This window comes from Oncorhynchus nerka, linkage group LG28 (genome assembly GCF_034236695.1).
Source record: "Oncorhynchus nerka isolate Pitt River linkage group LG28, Oner_Uvic_2.0, whole genome shotgun sequence".
Lineage (NCBI taxonomy): Eukaryota > Metazoa > Chordata > Actinopteri > Salmoniformes > Salmonidae > Oncorhynchus > Oncorhynchus nerka.
The window spans coordinates 30,253,778-30,274,807 of record NC_088423.1 but is presented as its reverse complement, the minus strand read 5'-3'; the positions used below and the strand labels follow the sequence as shown (position 1 = coordinate 30,274,807).

At 44.4% G+C, this 21,030-nt stretch overlaps 2 protein-coding genes across 3 annotated transcripts in view; one reads left to right on the top strand and one right to left on the bottom strand.

Annotated features, from left to right (window-relative positions):
• Window positions 1-2,891, bottom strand: part of dnajb12a (DnaJ heat shock protein family (Hsp40) member B12a) — a 14,430-nt gene extending 11,539 nt beyond the window's left edge. The window contains exons 1-3 of the mRNA XM_029640372.2: window positions 2,712-2,891; window positions 1,961-2,129; window positions 1,485-1,630 (exon numbers count right to left, since the gene is read on the bottom strand). Coding sequence (XP_029496232.1) covers window positions 1,485-1,630; window positions 1,961-2,129; window positions 2,712-2,844 — 448 coding nt within the window. The 5' untranslated portion in view covers window positions 2,845-2,891. The remainder of the gene's footprint in view (window positions 1-1,484; window positions 1,631-1,960; window positions 2,130-2,711) is intronic.
• On the top strand, window positions 2,805-21,030 carry trmt2b (tRNA methyltransferase 2 homolog B). Of its 2 annotated transcripts, XM_029640371.2 has the most exons (4): window positions 2,929-2,978; window positions 3,130-3,906; window positions 10,571-10,810; window positions 19,944-21,030. In XM_029640371.2, the coding sequence occupies exons 2-4, from the start codon at window positions 3,256-3,258 to the stop codon at window positions 20,562-20,564; spliced, it is 1,512 nt and encodes a 503-aa protein (XP_029496231.2). In that variant the 5' UTR covers window positions 2,929-2,978; window positions 3,130-3,255; the 3' UTR covers window positions 20,565-21,030. The 2 variants fall into 2 exon arrangements, with proteins under 2 accessions (XP_064868825.1, XP_029496231.2); XM_065012753.1 differs by having other exon boundaries at window positions 2,805-3,906.

Below are 21,030 nucleotides of genomic sequence, written 5' to 3'. Positions count from 1 at the left end.
TACGGAACCGTTCGGTATTTTATCTAATGGGTGGCATCCCTAAATCTAAATATTCTCGTTAGATTGCACATATGTCAAAATTACGTAAAATTTTGGCAAATTAGTTCGCAATGAGCCAGGCTGCCCAAACTGTTGCATATACCCTGACTCTGCGTGCAATGATCGTAAGAGAAGTGACACAATTTCACCTGGTTAATATTGCCTGCTAACCTGGATTTATTTTAGCTAAATATGCAGGTTTAAAAATATATACTTCTGTGTATTGATTTTAAGAAAGGCATTGGTGTTTATGGTTAGGTACACATTGGAGCAACGATACGCACCGCATCGATTATATGCAATGCAGGACACGCTAGATAAACTAGTAATATCATCAACCATGTGTAGTTATAACTAGGGATTATGATTGATTGATTGTTTTTTATAAGATAAGTTTAATGCTAGCTAGCAAACTTACCTTGACTTCTAATGCATTCGCATAACAGGCAGGCTCCTCGTGGAGTGCAATGAGAGGCAGGTGGTTAGAGCGTTGGAGTAGTTAACTATAAGGTTGCAAGATTGGATCCCCTGAGCTGACAAGGTGAAAATCAGTCGTTCTGCCCCTGAACAAGGCAGTTAACCCACCGTTCCTAGGCCGTCATTGAATATAAGAATGTGTTCTTAACTGACTTGCCTAGTTAAATAAAATATATATTTTTTACATTTTAATTTAATTTATTTTTTAAATCGGCCAAATCGACGCCCAAAAATAACGATTTCCGATTGTTATGAAAACTTGACATCGGCCCTAAATAAATCGGCCATACCGATTAATCGGTCGACCTCTAATCCCCAAAGCCAACACTTCCTTTGGCCGCCTTTCCTTACAGTCAGTTTTCTGCTGCCAATGACTGGAACGAATTGCAAAACAATAACTGAAGCTGGAGTCTTATATCTCCCTCTCTAACTTTAAGCATCAGCTGTCAGAGCAGCTTACCGATCACTGTACCTGTACACAGCCAATCTGTAAATAGCAGACCCAACTACCTCATTCCCATATTATTACTTACCCTCTTGCTTTTTTGCACACCAGTTTCTCTACTTGCACATCATCATCTGCACATCTATAACTCCAGTGTTAATGCTAAATTGTAATTATTTTGCCTCTATGGCCTATTTATTGCATTACCTCCCTACTCTTCTACATTTGCACACACTGTACATCGCTTTTTCTATTGTGTTATTGACTATACGTTTGTTTTGTGTAACTCTGTGTAGTTGTTTTTGTCGCACTGCTTTGCTTAATCTTGGCCAGGTCTCAGTTATAAATGAGAACTTGTTCTCAACTGGCCTACCTGGTTAAATAAAGGTGAGGGAAAAAACAAAAAAAATAAAAAACTTCAGTTAAGCTTTTAAACATACTTTGCCATGATGGTATACTTCAGATATGACATTGTGTACTCATTAGCAAGCAGTGAAATTTCAACTGCCAGAAAATAGGTTACCTTTAAATGCCTCTGTGGCTCCTGGAGCATGGTTTTTATCAGGGTGGAATTTCAGGGCCAGTTTCCTGTAAGACTTCTTCAGGTCCTCCTCCCCGGCGTCCTTTTCAACTCCCAGAATCTCATAGTAGTCTTTACAACTCTTTATTCTACACACATGGCATAAGAGAAGCAAAGAGAAAGTAAACAAGTCAGTGAAGCAACCCAATTAGTCGAGCAATGAGCAAGAAAACAACCAATGAACCATGTAGCACTTTCTAAAGTATGCCCGTTAAAACATAATTTAGACAGTGGTTATAATTGTCAAAGTATACAAAGTAGATGTTCCCCTTAAACACAGCTCTAGGATAATTGAATCAACCCCAATCATGATTCCAAACGTTAACCATTAGAGAGGATAAACAAATACCAAATCCTGGACCAGTGGTTAGGGGGAACTCATTCTGGCTCTGTTAAACGGAATAAGTACACAGACATACTTTTTAACAGCATCCAGCTGATCTGATGTGTATGGTTTGGCTGAGTCTGTGGCTGAGTCTCCGGCTTCGTCCCCATGGCTCCGTTGTCTCACTCCAGAACCATCCCCATTCATAGGCCTCTCTTCTTCGTCCGGTGGTTTCTTATTCTGTTCGATAGACTCTAGTAAACCTGGGTGGATAGGAATAGGTTTACAGGACAGCTGCAGATGATAAGTGGTAACGTTGGCATGTCACTGCAGCCATATAACTTACACTTCTCTCCCCATAACTAAGGCAAATGTAAGACGTGCATCACAGTACAGTAAGGCCTACATTTTATCTCCAACACTATTTTGTAACTATGTAACGTTACAGCAATGTTGGTGGTGCCACCTGTGTCAGCATATTACAAGCAAGAAAGTTAGGGAAGTAGTTACTAGCTAGCTTGGCCATTCATGTACTGTAATGCAAGCGCCTTAGGTGTGCTGAGTATGGGTTTCTCGAGAGCTAACGGGGTCAATAGCTAACGTTAGCAGGCTTGTTGTTAGCTTGCTAGCTATCGCAGATGTTTATCATTAACATGAGAAATCACTCAACATGCCATAACAAAGATTAGTTGTTGATAACAAAATGAACTACAAGTACCACCTCTCCAAAAACTGAGGTCGATGTCATGCTAGCTAAAAGTTAGCATATTTGGTTCTGAGTGTACTTTGGCCCACCACCAACTGACAGGAAATACTGCACGCATAAAAATAGATAATAAACGTACTTTTGGCCTGATCGGTTGGAAACAAACGCTGTGCCTTTTCTAGAAACCTCTTAGCTTTGTCTGTCTGGTTATTACTGAGCGCACTTATAGAAATCTTAATACACCGTTCAGCTTCGTCCTTGTTTGATTCCATCGCGACAGCGGAACTAGTCTGTTTACTCGCCAGTTGGTCGCCCTATGATGGCGTCACCGGGAAGGTAAAATAAAGTTGGAACTTAAATAACACGTCATTGAATTTCAACCTCCATGGACATGTGTACATTCAGGGTCAGTGACTAATTCATTTTAACATAGTTGGCTTCAAATTGCGATATACCCATTCTGTATGTGTTTGGTGGTCTAAGCTATTTGTCAAATTGTAAATACAGAAATACATGTTTTGTAACAAGTGGCTAAACAATATATATATTTTTTAAAGCTAGCTTCATTCAAGCTAACTGATCAACGGAGGCGTCCAAGGATCAATAATCCCAATGTATGTACAACAGCCATTAAAACGTGTGTGTTCCTGTGTATAGTTTAATCATATAATCCCCCATTTGCCATGCTTTTAATACTAGCGGGTTTAAGGCCAGCATTACTAAAACATAAACTAGTAAATGTTCTGGTGGGGGCATGTCTATGCTCGGGAGCCAAGGATACCACCACCAACCCAGGGAAACCACCAAAATTATCAAAGAAGAAATGGAGAAAGAAGTTCAGGAACAAGCCTGCATCAAATGAACACCTGCCCTGGGAGGAGAGACTGGCCGACGCTGTCACTCCTCTGTGGCGCCTGAGTTACTACGATCAACTCCAGCTGAAACAGAAGCACCAGGAGAGGATCCTACTACAGCTCTCAGATCAGCTCTTATGTGGAGAGTCGACCCAACATAAGGCATTGACACAATGTCCTTCTCCACCCAGGAGTACCAAACTCAGCTTCCCTCTGCTGCCTATCTTACCGTCACCTGTCAGGGACGGCTACCGCAACAAGTCTACCTTCTCAGTCAACCGTGGCGTGGATGGCAACCCTAAGACGGTGGGGTTCTACGTGGGAACGGGAAAGGTGGGAAACATTGTGTGTGTGAACGGGGACCACCTCCTCAACATGCCCGAGAGACATAAGCTGGTGGCCAGGTGCTACCAGGACTTTCTCCGCCTTTCAGCCCTGGAGCCCTGTCTGCTGTTCCACGACGGAGGCCACTGGAGGGAGGTAGGATAGTATCTAAACCCAGTTCAGATGGCCCACCAGTAATTTAATATATTTCATGTATCCTAACACCATCACAACTAATTCCAATCAAATTAATAGTGGTGGCATTCTTGCTTGATCAGATCTCACAACACTTGTATAGGTGTTTAACATATCAGCTAATCACATCATATGATATAGCAAGCAATCTGATGCCTGACTGTGCAGTCGATGAAGTGGCAAACAACCATTGGTTGATGCAATGCAATGGCCATTTTTGAGAGCATCAAAACCGTGATGCATCTTAGGTAAATTAACTGACTTGACTGATCTACAAATAATAATGGTGCTCAGAAAGTGACTTTTTGGACATGAATGCCAAAACGTTCAAGAGATTAAGGTGCTCAAAGTTGACATATTTTGCATTTCCACTAGAGGTTGACAGATTAATCGTAATGGCCTATTAATTAGGGCCGATTTCAAGTTTTTATAACAATCGGAAATCAGTATTTTTGGGCGCCGATTTGCCGATTTAAAAAAAAAAATATATATATATATATATATAATAATACTTTTTACATTTTTATACCTTTATTTAACTAGGCAAGTCAGTTAAGAACACCATTCTTATTTTCAATGACGGCCTAGGAACGGTGGGTTAAATGCCTTGTTCAGGGGCAGAATGACAGATTTTCACCTTACCAGCTCAGGGGATCCAATCTTGCAACCTTATAGTTAATTAGTCCAACGCAATAACAACCTGCCTCTCTCGTTGCACTCCACAAGGAGACTGACTGCCTTTTACACGAATGCAGTAAACCAAGGTAAGTTGCTAGCTAGCATTAAACTTATCTTATAAAAAACAATCAATCATAATCACTCGTTAACTACACATGGTTGATGATATTACTAGATATTATCTAGCGTGTCCTGCGTTGCATATAATCTGACTGAGCATACAAGTATCTAAGTATCTGACTGAGCGGTGGTAGGCAGAAGCAGGTATGTAAACATTCATTCAAACAGCAATTTCGTGCGTTTTGCCAGCAGCTCTTCGTTGTGCGTCAAGCATTGCGCTGTTTATGACTTCAAGCTTATCAACTTCCGAGATGAGGCTGGTGTAACCGAAATGAAATGGATAGCTAGTTAGCACGTGCTAATAGCGTTTCAAACGTCACTCGCTCTGAGTCTTCTAGTAGTTGTTCCCCTTGCTCTGCATGGGTACCGCTGCTTCGATGGTGGCTGTTGTCGATGTGTTCCTGGTTCGAGCCCAGGAAGGAGCGAGGACGGAAGCTATACTGTTACACTGCCAATACTAAAGTGCCTATAAGAACATCCAATAGTCAATGATTAATGAAATACAAATGGTATAGAGGGAAATAGTCCCATAATTCCTATGATAACTACAACCTAAAACTTCTTACCTGGGAATATTGAAGACTCCTGTTAAAAGGAACCACCAGCTTTCATATGTTCTCATGTTCTGAGCAAGGAACTGAAACGTTAGCTTTCTTACATGGCACATATTGCACTTTTACTTTCTTCTCCAACACTTTGTTTTTGCATTATTTAAACCAAATTGAACATGTTTCATTATTTACTTGAGGCTAAATTGATTTTATTGATGTATTATATTAAGGTAAAATAAGTGTTCATTCAGTAATGTTGTAATTGTCATTATTACAAATAGATTTTTTTTAAATCAGCCGATTAATCGGCATCGGCTTTTTTTTTACCATAAGACATCCATGTCTTCGTCACTGGAAAATGTAAACGGTTGAGATCGATATATTTTAAAACCTTACAAACAGGGTCGTCGACTATTTGATAATTTCTTGATAATTTTTAGATGCATATAAATAGTCTTTTAATTTATTTTTTTTACCTTAAACTTCAATGATCTAAAAAAGTGGAAATTCAGAATTTTTTTTGTGAGTGAGAGGTGCTTCGGAGCACGGCAGCCAGGAGAAGGGAATTATAATTATTATATTCAGCCCAAGGGTACAACGGCCACAAAAGGCATTGGTTTTTTAGGGGGCATTACGGCCACACAAAGGGGATGCCCCCGGGAAATTCGAGGGCTGGTGAGAATATTATCAAGTGTTTGTGAATGAGAGACGAATGCATTGTGTGCAGCCTGCTATACAAACAAATCAGAGCTCATGCCTTTCATGCAACTTTTTTCAAATCATCATTAGTTGCATCACGCAGCCTTAAAATGTATTAACATATAGCCCAACGTTTGTATCAACACTAAAGTTGCATACATAACTCTAAATTAAGCATATAGGAAGAGTTGTTTCTTTACGTAACGTAATCAACACTGCTAGCTAGCCAGCTAGCCCCCGAATAGCAGCACTGTAGCCACTGCCAGCTAGCCTACAAAGTCAACAACGCAGCCACTGCCAGCTAGCCTACTTCAGCAGTACTGTATCATTTTAATCATTTTAGTCAATAAGATTCTTGCTACGTAAGCTTAATTTTCTGAACATTCGAGACGTGTAGTCCACTTGTCATTCCAATCTCCTTTGCATTAGCGTAGCCTCTTGTGTAGCCTGTCAACTATGTGTCTGTCTATCCCTGTTCTCTCCTCTCTGCACAGACCATACAAACGCTCCACACCGCGTGGCCGCGGCCACCCTAATCTGGTGGTCCCAGCTCGCACGACCCACGTGGAGTTCCAGGTCTCCGGTAGCCTCTGGAACTGCCGATCTGCGGCCAACAAGGCAGAGTTCATCTCAGCCTATGCCTCCCTCCAGTCCCTCGACTTCTTGGCACTGACGGAAACATGGATCACCACAGATAACACTGCTACTCCTACTGCTCTCTCTTCGTCCGCCCACGTGTTCTCGCACACCCCGAGAGCTTCTGGTCAGCGGGGTGGTGGCACCGGGATCCTCATCTCTCCCAAGTGGTCATTCTCTCTTTCTCCCCTTACCCATCTGTCTATCGCCTCCTTTGAATTCCATGCTGTCACAGTTACCAGCCCTTTCAAGCTTAACATCCTTATCATTTATCGCCCTCCAGGTTCCCTCTGAGAATTCATCAATGAGCTTGATGCCTTGATAAGCTCCTTTCCTGAGGACGGCTCACCTCTCACAGTTCTGGGCGACTTTAACCTCCCCACGTCTACCTTTGACTCATTCCTCTCTGCCTCCTTCTTTCCACTCCTCTCCTCTTTTGACCTCACCCTCTCACCTTCCCCCTACTCACAAGGCAGGCAATACGCTCGACCTCATCTTTACTAGATGCTGTTCTTCCACTAACCTCATTGCAACTCCCCTCCAAGTCTCCGACCACTACCTTGTATCCTTTTCCCTCTCGCTCTCATCCAACACTTCCCACACTGCCCCTACTCAGATGGTATCGCGCCGTCCCAACCTTCGCTCTCTCTCCCCGCTACTCTCTCCTCTTCCATCCTATCATCTCTTCCCTCTGCTCAAACCTTCTCCAACCTATCTCCTGATTCTGCCTCCTCAACCCTCCTCTCCTCCCTTTCTGCATCCTTTGACTCTCTATGTCCCCTAGCCTCCAGGCCGGCTCGGTCCTCCCCTCCCGCTCCGTGGCTCGACGACTCATTGCGAGCTCACAGAACAGGGCTCCGGGCAGCCGAGCGGAAATGGAGGAAAACTCGCCTCCCTGCGGACCTGGCATCCTTTCACTCCCTCCTCTCTACATTTTCCTCTTCTGTCTCTGCTGCTAAAGCCACTTTCTACCACTCTAAATTCCAAGCATCTGCCTCTAACCCTAGGAAGCTCTTTGCCACCTTCTCCTCCCTCCTGAATCCTCCCCCCTCCTCCCTCTCTGCAGATGACTTCGTCAACCATTTTGAAAAGAAGGTCGACGACATCCGATCCTCGTTTGCTAAGTCAAACGACACCGCTGGTTCTGCTCACACTGCCCTACCCTGTGCTCTGACCTCTTTCTCCCCTCTCTCTCCAGATGAAATCTCGCGTCTTGTGACGGCCGGCCGCACAACAACCTGCCCGCTTGACCCTATCCCCTCCTCTCTTCTCCAGACCATTTCCGGAGACCTTCTCCCTTACCTCACCTCGCTCATCAACTCATCCCTGACCGCTGGCTACGTCCCTTCCGTCTTCAAGAGAGCGAGAGTTGCACCCCTTCTGAAAAAACCTACACTCGATCCCTCCGATGTCAACAACTACAGACCAGTATCCCTTCTTTCTTTTCTCTCCAAAACTCTTGAACGTGCCGTCCTTGGCCAGCTCTCCCACTATCTCTCTCAGAATGACCTTCTTGATCCAAATCAGTCAGGTTTCAAGACTAGTCATTCAACTGAGACTGCTCTTCTCTGTATCAGGGAGGCGCTCCGCACTGCTAAAGCTAACTCTCTCTCCTCTGCTCTCATCCTTCTAGACCTATCGGCTGCCTTCGATACTGTGAACCATCAGATCCTCCTCTCCACCCTCTCCGAGTTGGGCATCTCCGGCGCGGCCCACGCTTGGATTGCGTCCTACCTGACAGGTCGCTCCTACCAGGTGGCGTGGCGAGAATCTGTCTCCTCACCACGTGCTCTCACCACTGGTGTCCCCCAGGGCTCTGTTCTAGGCCCTCTCCTATTCTCGCTATACACCAAGTCACTTGGCTCTGTCATAACCTCACATGGTCTCTCCTATCATTGCTATGCAGACGACACACAATTAATCTTCTCCTTTCCCCCTTCTGATGACCAGGTGGCGAATCGCATCTCTGCATGTCTGGCAGACATATCAGTGTGGATGACGGATCACCACCTCAAGCTGAACCTCGGCAAGACGGAGCTGCTCTTCCTCCCGGGGAAGGACTGCCCGTTCCATGATCTCGCCATCACGGTTGACAACTCCATCGTGTCCTCTTCCCAGAGCGCTAAGAACCTTGGCGTGATCCTGGACAACACCCTGTCGTTCTCAACTAACATCAAGGCGGTGGCCCGTTCCTGTAGGTTCATGCTCTACAACATCCGCAGAGTACGACCCTGCCTCACACAGGAAGCGGCGCAGGTCCTAATCCAGGCACTTGTCATCTCCCGTCTGGATTACTGCAACTCGCTGTTGGCTGGGCTCCCTGCCTGTGCCATTAAACCCCTACAACTCATCCAGAACGCCACAGCCCGTCTGGTGTTCAACCTTCCCAAGTTCTCTCACGTCACCCCGCTCCTCCGCTCTCTCCACTGGCTTCCAGTTGAAGCTCGCATCCGCTACAAGACCATGGTGCTTGCCTACGGAGCTGTGAGGGGAACGGCACCTCAGTACCTCCAGGCTCTGATCAGGCCCTACACCCAAACAAGGGCACTGCGTTCATCCACCTCTGGCCTGCTCGCCTCCCTACCACTGAGGAAGTACAGTTCCCGCTCAGCCCAGTCAAAACTGTTCGCTGCTCTGGCCCCCCAATGGTGGAACAAACTCCCTCACGACGCCAGGACAGCGGAGTCAATCACCACCTTCCGGAGACACCTGAAACCCCACCTCTTTAAGGAATACCTAGGATAGGATAAAGTAATCCTTCTCACCCCCCCCTTAAAAGATTTAGATGCACTATTGTAAAGTGGCTGTTCCACTGGATGTCATAAGGTGAATGCACCAATTTGTAAGTCGCTCTGGATAAGAGCGTCTGCTAAATGACTTAAATGTAAATGTAATGTAATGTAAACCGCTCAACACAGAATAGTCGCATGTGTGCACTTCCTTGGAAATCGTTTGGAGAAAATATACTTTCTATTTTATTCAGCAATGTTCGATTGTATTTGTTATTATGATAGTGTTGGCCAGGGGTACTCAACTCTTATCCTACGAGGTCCGGCGCCTGCTCGTTTTCTCTTCTACCTGATAATTAATTGCACACACCTGGTGTCCCAGGTCTACATCGGTCCCAGATCAATGAAAAAAAAGTATTGAAACTGGCTTTAAGGTTAAGGTCCAGAGTTGAGTTTGAGGGGTGTAGGCTATATTAAATGGATTTTTAGACTTTTTAAAATGTAGATATTCCAAAGGTCTTCATCAGTGGCTTGTAGGCTATGTGGAAGCCAGGAGATGCTAAATGTGTTTATGTTAATTACGGTCAATTACTGTTAGACGGGCAGTTATTTTCTTGACAATCACCGGCTGACAATTTCATGACCACCACAGCCCGAGCTGTGTTCAAGAGTGTGAAATCTGTGATGCATTGTGGGTAAATTGTGACTGATTGACTCATCTACAAATAATAACTAGTTGTTTATTTATGATGCAAGGTGATTCGTAGATAAGTCAGTCAGAAGTCGCCTGCAATGTCGAACAAGCCCATTGGTACAGGTGTTTCAGCTGTTCTTGTGCTGGAATACTTCAAATATATAGAACTGCTGGTGGGCCCAGAGGACTGGAATTTTTTTATTTGACCTTTTATTTAACAAGGCAAGTCAGTTAAGAAAAAAAATCTTATTTTCAATGACGGCCTAGGAACAGTGGGTTAACTGCCTTGTTCAGGGGCAGAATGACAGATTTTTACCTTGTCAGCTCGGGGATTCGATCTTGCAACCTTTCGGTTACTAGTACAATGCTCTAACCACTAGGCTACCTGCCACCCCAATGAAAAAGGCTTGGATAGGATAGATTAGGCCGATACTGTATTGTTGCTGGGGGGGGTAAATTGTCTTGGACACAGTACTGCTGTATACACATGAACCCTATAAATTATTACACACTCACAGGTGACAGTGAGGACCAACGCAGCAGGCCACACCATGGCCATCGTCTATTTCCACCCACAGAGGCTCACCCCGGAGGAGATAGAGGTCCATAAGTCTTCCCTGGTGGAGTACTTCACCCAGGGGCCTGGTGCCATCTGCCAACTAGACTCCCTGTACTTCCAGGAGAGCTCCATGACCCGTTGCAGCCACGAGGAATCCCCCTACCAGCTGCTGCATGGCCAGCCACACATACACGAGGAGGTGAATACAATACATTGCAATACAATACAATATCATTGCACTCTGTACTCCTCTGCAAGTTGGCAGTCAATGGTACTGATATTATAATTTTTCACGCTTCATGTCCAAATCATCAATAAGTAACTTATTTGAGCGACACAATACATTTTCATACTTTAGCATGATTTGAACATGAGTGCAAAAAAATCTACAATCAATACCATTTTACTTCCATTTGATTATAATTTAGCATCTGGAAGCAGTGTCCAGGTAAATAAAACCAAAGCATGGGATTGCTGTCATCATACCTTGTCCATAGACTGCTTAGAGCAGGTGTACTCAACTACTATTAGAGAAGGTCCAGTGACACAAACTTCCAGGGTGGCAAAGGTCCGGATGGATATCGTCCTTTATTGGCGCTGTGGTACAGCGTAGTAACAAACATACAGTGGGGCAAAAAAGTATTTAGTCAGCCATCAATTGTGCAAGTAATCCCACTTAAAAAGATGAAAGAGGCCTGTAATTTTCATCATAGGTACACTTCAACTATGACAGACAAAATGAGAAAAGAAATCACATTGTAGGATTTTTTATGAATTTATTTGCACATTATGGTGGAAAATAAGTATTTGGTCACCTACAAACAAGCAAGATTTCTGGCTCTCACAGACCTGTAATTTCTTCTTTAAGAGGATCCTCTGTCCTCCACTCGTTACCTGTATTAATGGCACCTGTTTGAACTTGTTATCAGTATAAAAGACACCTGTCCACAACCTCAAACAGTCACACTCCAAACTCCACTATGGCCAAGACCAAAGAGCTGTCAAAGGACACCAGAAACAAAATTGTAGACCTGCACCAGGCTGGGAAGACTGAATCTGCAATAGGTAAGCAGCTTGGTTTGAAGAAATCAACTGTGGGAGCAATTATTAGGAAATGGAAGACATACAAGACCGCTGATAATCTCCCTCGATCTGGGGCTCCACTCAAGATCTCACCCCGTGGGGTCAAAATGATCACAAGAACGGTGAGCAAAAATCCCAGAACCACACGGGGGGACCTAGTGAATTACCTGCAGAGAGCTGGAACCAAAGTAACAAAGCCTACCATCAGTAACACACTACACCGCCAGGGACTCAAATCCTGCAGTGCCAGACGTGTCCCCCTGCTTAAGCCAGTACATGTCCAGGCCCGTCTGAAGTTTGCTAGAGAGCATTTGGATGATCCAGAAGAAGATTGGGAGAATGTCATATGGTCAGATGAAACCAAAATATAACTCAACTCGTTGTGTTTGGAGGACAAAGAATGCTGAGTTGCATCCAAAGAACACCATACCTACTGTGAAGCATGGGGGTGGAAACATCATGCTTTGGGGCTGTTTTTCTGCAAAGGGACCAGGACGACTGATCCGTGTAAAGGAAAGAATGAATGGAGCCATGTATCGTGAGATTTTGAGTGAAAACCTCCTTCCATCAGCAAGGGCATTGAAGATGAAACGTGGCTGGGTCTTTCAGCATGACAATGATCCCAAACACACCACCCGGGCAACGAAGGAGTGGCTTCGTAAGAAGCATTTCAAGGTCCTGGAGTGGCCTAGCCAGTCTCCAGATCTCAACCCCATAGAAAATCTTTGGAGGGAGTTGAAAGTACATGTTGCCCAGCAACAGCCCCAAAACATCACTGATCTGCATGGAGGAATGGGCCAAAATACCAGCAACAGTGTGTGAAAACCTTGTGAAGACTTACAGAAAACGTTTGACCTCTGTCATTGCCAACAAAGGGTATATAACAAAGTATTGAGATAAACTTTTGTTATTGACCAAATACTTATTTTCCACCATAATTTGCAAATAAATTCATTAAAAATCCTACAATGTGATTTACTGGAATTTCCTGTCATAGTTGAAGTGTACCTATGATGAAAATTACAGGCCTCATCTTTTTAAGTGGGAGAACTTGCACAATTGGTGGCTGACTAAATACTTTCTTGCCCCACTGTAGTTGTCTACGACTTAGGAAATATGTTATATAAAATGTACATTAATTACATTAAATGAGACTAAGAATTTTAATTACATTATTTTGAATGTTAACATGGGCAACGTTGCATCAACAGAACAAAAAGTGGTTGCATAATTGTCTATGCAAAAAGTGCACTGTGAACCATTGTACATGGGCCTTGAATATTTTTTTTAATAAAATAAAGTGCATGTTTTCTGGAGAACAAAGGAGAGTTGAACAAAAACAATAATCTGAATGCACAGAACGTCACCCATGGCCTTGCCCTGCATTAATGAGAGAAATTACACTTTCGGTCTCCTGCCAATGCTTTGAACTTTGACACAAACGGTATTAGAGCAACTCTGAAACACTGGTGCAGGTGTTCATTGTTGAGCCTGTTGCAGTATTTGTTTTGAATCAAGTTAATTTTGGGGAAGGCTGATTCACAGCTATATGTGGAACCAAGCATGGTCAGGATGTACAGTGCATTCTGAAAGTATTCAGACCCCTTGACTTTTCTCACATTTTGTTATGTTATATAGCCTTATTCTAAAATGGATTAAAATCGTTTCCCCCCTCAAATTACACACAATACCATATAATGACAAAGCACAAACAGTTTAGATTTTTTTTGCACATTTATAAATAATAAGAAACAAAAATAACTTATATCACATTTACATAAGTATTCAGGCCCTTTTGCTATGAGACTCAAAATTGAACTTAGGTGCATCCTGTTTCCATTGATCATCCTTGAGATGTTGAACTTGATTGGAGTCCATCTGTGGTAAAGTGCACTTCAGAGCAAACACCAAGCCATCAGGTCAAAGGAATTGTTTTTAGAGCTCCGAGACAGGATTGTGTCAGCACAGATCTGGGGAAGGGTACCAAAACATTTCTGCAGCATTGAAAGTCCCCAAGAACACGGTGGCCTCCATTCTTAAATGGAAGAAGTTTGGAACCACCAAGACTCCAGCCAAACTGAGCAATCAGGGTAGAAGGGCCTTGGTCAGGGAGGTGACCAAAAACCCGATGGTCACTCTGACAGCGCTCCAGAGTTCCTCTGTGGTGATGGGAGAACCTTCCAGAAGGACAGCCATCTCTGCAGCACTCCACCAATCAGGTCTTTATGGTAGAGTGGCCAGATGGAAGCCGCTCCTCAGTAAAAGGCACATGACAGCCTGCTTGGAGTTTGCCCAAAGACACTTAAAGGACTCTCAGACCATGAGAAACAAGATTCTCTGGTCTTATAAAATCAAGATTGAACTCTTTGGCCTGAATGCCAAGCGTCACATCCGGAGGAAACAGCATCATGCTGTGGGGATGTTTTTCAGTGGCAGGGACTGGGAGATGAGTCAGGATCAACGGAAGGATGAACAGAGCAAAGTACAGAGAGATACTTGATGAAAACCTGCTCTAGAGTGCTCAGGACCTCAGACTGGGGCGACTGTTCACCTTCCAATAGGACAATGACCCTAGGCACACAGCCAAGACAACGCAGGTGTGGCTTCGGGACAAGTCTCTGAATATCCTTGAGTGGCCCAGCCAGAACCCGGAATTGAACACAATCAAACATCTCTGGAGAGACCTGAAAATAGCTGTGCAGCAACGCTCCCCATCCAACCTTGACAGAGGTTGAGAGGATCTGCAGAGAAGAATGGGAGAAACTACCCAAATACAGGTGTGCCAAGCTTGTAGTGTCATACCCAAGAAGACTCAAGGCTGTAATCGCTGCCAAAGTTCCTTCAACAAAGTACTGAGTAAAGGGTCTGAATACTTATGTGAATGTGATATCAGTTCTTTTATTTATATATTTGAAAAGATGTCACTGTTTTTGCTTTGTCATTATGGGCTATTGTGTGTATATTAAAATAGATTTTAAAATCCCTCAGAACAAGTTTGTAAAATAACAATGTGGAAAAAGTCAAGGGGTCTGAATACTTTCCGAATGCACTGTACGCATTAAACTACACAGTAAAAAATGCAAGAACATTGTATTAACATGTAGCTGCTTTTTATGTATATCTTTTTATTTATTGTATAGCTACACTGTTTGTATTCGGTCTTGTTTTCGGTCGCCTTGCCATGATTAAAAGCAGCGGTTCGCGCGAATGCTGCCATCAATCCACAGTTTCTGGTTGGGGAAGGTTGTAATAGACACCGTGGGTACATCACCACCGATGCACTTGCTAATTAACTCGCTCACCGAATCAGCGTATACATCAATGTTGTTATCTGAGGCTATCCAGAACATATCACAGTCCACGTGATCGAAGCAATCTTGAAGCGTTGAAGGTATATATTGTTAGTCTTTAATTATTATCTGTTAACCCATTACAATTATAGCTGGCTATACTTATTTCACCAATTACCCAAATCTATCATAATTTATATTTGTAAATGTACCATTAAAAAGTAACAGTGCTTTTTAACTACATGGTGATAGAGTTTAGCAGTGTAGGTTATTGTGGAAGAAGGACAGTAACATTTCTAAATCTATTTTGCTTAAAGGCCATTAGTATAAATGAGATGTATTAGGGATAATCGGTAAGCCGCCGGAAATACACTGCTCAAAAAAATAACACATCCTAGATCTGAATGAATGAAATATTCTTATTAAATACTTTTTTCTTTACATAGTTGAATGTGCTGACAACAAAATCACACAAAAATTATCAATGGAAATCAAATTTATCAACCCATGGAGGTCTGGTTTTGGAGTCGCACTCAAAATTAAAGTGGAAAACCACACTACAGGCTGATCCAACTTTGATGTAATGTCCTTAAAACAAGTCAAAATGAGGCTCAGTAGTGTGTGTGGCCTCCACGTGCCTGTATGACCTCCCTACAACGCCTGGGCATGCTCCTGATGAGATGGCAGATGGTCTCCTGAGGGATCTCCTCCCAGACCTGGACTAAAGCATCCACCAACTCCTGGACAGTCTGTGGTGCAACGTGGCGTTGGTGGATGGAGCAAGACATGATGTCCCAGATGTGCTCATTTGGATTCAGGTCTGGGGAACAGGCGGGCCAGTCCATAGCATCAATGCCTTCCTCTTGCAGGAACTGCTGACACACTCCAGCCATATGAGGTCTAGCATTGTCTTGCATTAGGAGGAACCCAGGGCCAACCGCACCAGCATATGGTCTCACAAGGGATCTGAGGATCTCATCTCGGTACCTAATGGCAGTCAGGCTACCTCTGGCAAGCACATGGAGGGCTGTGCGGCCCCCCAAATAAATTCCACCTCACACCATGACTGACCCACCGCCAAACCGGTCATGCTGGATGTTGTTGCAGGCAGCAGAACGTTCTCCACCGCATCTCCAGACTCTGTCACGTGCTCAGTGTGAACCTGCTTTCATCTGTGAAGAGCACAGGGCGCCAGTGGCGAATTTGCCAATCTTGGTGTTCTCTGGCAAATGCCAAACGTCCTGCATGGTGTTGAGCTGTAAGCACAACCCCCACCTGTGGACGTCGGGCCCTCATACCACCCTCATGGAGTCTGTTTCTGACCATTTGAGAGCAGACACATGCACATTTGTGGCCTGCTGGAGGTCATTTTTCAGGGCTCTGGCAGTGCTCCTCCTGCTCCTCCTTGCACAAAGTCGGAGGTAGCGGCCCTGCTGCTGGGTTGTTGCCCTCCTACGGCCTCCTCCACGTCTCCTGCTGTACTGGCCTGTCTCCTGGTAGCGCCTCCATGCTCTGGACACTACGCTGACAGACACAGCAAACCTTCTTGCCACAGCTCGCATTGATGTGCCATCCTGGATGAGCTGCACTACCTGAGCCACTTGTGTGGGTTGTAGACTCCGTCTCATGCTACCACTAGAGTGAAAGCACCGCCAGCATTCAAGTGACAAAAACATCAGCCAGGAAGCATAGGAACTGAGAAGTGGTCTGTGGTTATCACCTGCAGAACCACTCCTTTATTGGGGGTGTCTTGCTAATTGCCTATAATTTCCACCTGTTGTCTATTCCATTTGCACAACAGCATGTGAAATTTATTGTCAATCAGTGTTGCTTCCTAAGTGGACAGTTTGATTTCACAGAAATGTGATTGACTTGGAGTTACATTGTGTTGTTTAAGTGTTCCCTTTATTTTTTTGAGCAGTGTACATTTGACTGGTCATGCTCATCGGTCTGTAGGGTAATCTGCATAATTGTGTGGAATTAAATTAAAGTGTATTTTCTTAGTCGTCATGCATATTATTTATTAAACATGCACACCATACAGAGCCTAGTTTGAGAAGTAGAATAGCCTACCACCTGTCAGACAGCGCGAGAGTAGCTCCTCAAAAAGTATGTAGGCTACTGGAGTGAAACCTGCTTTTGTAAGCCCAGTCATTGCACAACAAATAACAATTCTAAATGCAATTGCGTGTTAACTTTGGTGGCCTGGATTAAAAGGAGCTATTTTTATTTATGAATCTCAACTCTTAATTAAAACGCGCCTCCCAATCGCCTTTTGGGTGTATAGGCTATAGCCTGCCTACCGTTGACTTATCAGCGTTTCACCCACCACTTTGCAATGTGAGCTTGAGGCAGTATAATTGTTTGAAACCTGAACGTTTTACTTTCCTTCAAATAATGAGGCATGTTTAACCTTGCTTCAAAGTAGCCTTACGAAGATCCAACCGTAGAAACGTGGAGGTAATTACACCACATTACCAAAAGCATGTGGACACCTGCTCGTCAAACATCTCATTCCAAAATCATGGGCATTCATATGGAGTTGGTCCCCCCTCTGCTGCCATAACTCTTCTGGGAAGGCTTTCTACTAGATGTTGGAACATTGCTGAGGGGACTTCCTTCCATTCAGCCACTAGTATTAGTGAGGTCGGGCACTGATGTTGGGTGATTAGGCTCGAAGTCCAATTCCAATTCATCCCAAAGGTGTTTGATGGGGTTGCGATCAGGGCTCTGTGCAGGTCAGTCAAGTTCTTCACACCGATCTCGATAAAACATTTCTGTAGTGACCTTGTTTTGTGCACGGAGGCATTATCATTCTGAAACAGGAAGGGTCTTCTCCAAACTGTTGCCACAAAGTTGGAAGCGTAGAATCGTCTAGAATGTAATTGTATGCTGTAGCGTTAAGATTTCTCTTCACTGGAACTAAGGGGTCTAGCACAAACCATGAAATAAAGCCCCAGACCATTATTCCTCCTCCACCAAACTTTACTGTTGGCACTATGCATTGGGGCAGGTAGAGTTCTCTTGGCATCCTCCAAACCCAGTCTTCTTTCGGACTGCCAGATGGTGAAGCGTGATTCATCACTCCAGAGAATGCGTTTCCACTGCTCCCGAGTTCAATGGTGGTGAGCTTTACACCATTCCAGCTGACTTGTGACATTGTGCATGATGGTCTTAGGTTTGTGTGCTGCTGCCGGGCTATGGAAACCCATTTCATGAATAGTCTGTCCTCGGTTGCAACAATCTTTACGTGCTTCAGCACTCGGCGGTCCAGTTCTGTGCGCTTGTGTGGCCTACCAGTTCTTAGAAGAGTCGTTGTTGCTCCTAGACGTTTCCACTTCACAGTAACATCACAGTTGACCGGGGCAGCTCTAGCAAGGCAGAAATATGATGAACTGACTTGTTGGAAAGGTGACATAACTCTGCCACTTTGAAAGCCATTCTACTGCCATGTTTTGTCTATGGAGATTGCATGGCTGTGTGCTAGATTTTATACACCTGTCAGCAACAGGTGTAGCTGAAATTTAAGGAAATCAGTCAATTGAAATAATTTCATTAGGACCTAATTTATGGATTTCACATGACCGGGAATAAAGATATGCATCTGTTGATCACCAATACCTTAAAAAAAAGGTAGGGGTTTGGATCAGAAAACCAGTCAGTATCTTGTGTGACCACCATCTGCCTCATGCAGCGACAAATCTCCTTTGCATAGAGTTGTTGATTATGTCCTGTGGAATGTTGTCCCACTCCTCTTCAATGGCTGTGTGAATCTGCTGGATAGAACTGGAACAAGCTGTCGTATACGTCGATCCAAAGCATCTCAACCATGCTCAATGGGTGACATGTCTGGTGAATATGCAAGCCATGGAAGAACTGGGACATTTTCAGATTCCAGGAATTGTATACAGATCCTTGCGACATGGGGTTGTGCATTATCATGCTGAAACATGAGGTGATGGCGTCAGATGAATGGAACGAGAATGGCCCTCAGGATCTCGTCACGGTATCTCTGTGCATTCAAATTGCCATCGGTAAAATACAATTGTGTTCGTTGTCCGTAGCTTATGCCTGCCTATACCATAACCCCACTGCCACCATGGGGCACTCTGTTCACAATGTTAACATCAGCAAACCGCTCCCCCACACAACACCATACACACTGTCTGCCATCTGGCCGGTATAGTTCGAAGGTGAACATTTGCCAACCGAAGTCGGTAGCGACGCCAAACAGCAATCAGGTCAAGATCCTGGTGAGGATGACTGGCACGCGGATGTGCTTCCCTGAGACCGTTTCTGACAGTTTGTGGAGAAATGATTTGGTTGTGCAAACCCATGGTTTCATCAGTTGTCCAGGTGACTGGTCTCAGACAATCCCGCAGGTGAAGAAGCTGGATGTGGAGACCCTGGGCTGACGTGGTAATACTTAGTCTGCGGCTGTGAGGCCGGTTGGACGTCCTGCCAAATCCTCTAGAACGACGTTGGAGTTTGCTTTTTGTTAGCTGCTTCATTAAGGGAGTTGCATGTTCAATAATAGGCTATATGAACTGTAAGACGATAGGCTTGCTATTGTTGCATGTTTCCATTTAGCTCTTAATGTAAAATATCTGGTCCTTGTATGCATGCATAGTATCTGGGAGGATGAGGCAAATCAAGAGGTTTCACTCTCGCCAAAATATGTCCAAAATAAGCCCAATACGTTTCTATGGGCTTATTTTGGGCCTAAGCTTGTCGTCTGCCTTCCCGCCTTGGGACGACTCCCATTGTTAGGGCGGAAACATAAGCATCTCGTCATTATATACAGATCTCTGGTAGTATTTTCTGTTGGTCACTTCATTTTATTGTTTGCAAAAAATGTTAGTTTGTTGACCGATTATTGAGGATCAATAAGTCGGCAGCAAAATTGACAGAAATTTGCATCCCTAAGATGTATTTATCATGCACTTATATCATCCACAGATTTTGGGGTTCAAGTTCCGCATCTCGGCAGACGCCTTCTTCCAGGTGAACCAAGGGGCGGCGGATTCGCTGTACCGCACAGTGAGAGAGATGGGCCTCCCGAATGGAGCTCGAGAGGAAGGAGGAGGGGGCACACTCTTGGATGTGTGCTGTGGAACGGGGGCCATCGGTATCACCATGTCCCCCAGAGCGGACCGGGTCATCGGGATAGAACTCATCAAGCAGGCCGTGGAAGACGCCAGGCACAACGTAGCCCTCAACCAGATCCAGAATTGTGAGTTCCTCCCTGGGAAAGCCGAGGTTGTACTTCCTGGGCTCATGGAGGTCCTGGGCTCCACCACCGACTCTGGAGGCCCCCTCACGGCTGTGGTGAACCCAGCCCGCGCTGGCCTGCATTATCGTGTGATCCGGACTCTAAGGAATCACTCATCCATCCGCAGGCTGCTCTATATCTCCTGCAAACCCGAAGGAGAGGCCATGAGGAACTTCAGGGAGCTGTGTTGCAGTCCCGACCCACATAGGAAGCTGACAGGCGAGGCTTTCAGGCCGACTGTGGCTGTGCCTGTGGATATGTTCCCTCACACGCCACACTGCGAACTGCTGCTGGTCTTTGAAAGATAGTTAATTACTAACACTACAACTTCCGTATCAAGTTTTTCTAATTCTTACACTTAGTGAATGGTGTCCTCTGGATTGTGTGATGACTACAGAGATAAAACAGTCAAATCAGTGGAAACTCAATTCCAAAATCCTCTCAAAAAGGAAAGTGATTATTACATTTTTAAAAATGCTGAGAGCTTTTCAATGTCATGTAGAATGTTGAATGAAAGTTGTGTTATTCAGAGACCGATGCAAGTCTAATGGGGGGGTTGTGTCCCTAAATCCTGCAGCAGCAGTGAAGCAAAACATTTCCTGCCTTTTGTGAATGGATCAAAAGTAGGAAATGAGTGGAGAGCAGGGGAAGTGTGTTTGGGGTTGCTCTTCCTGTATTCTGTGTTTGAATGAGGCATATGTACATGCTGTATTTCCTGTTACTTCATGTTACATACCTGAACTGAGTAGGCATAAAGTCTATATATCTACACTA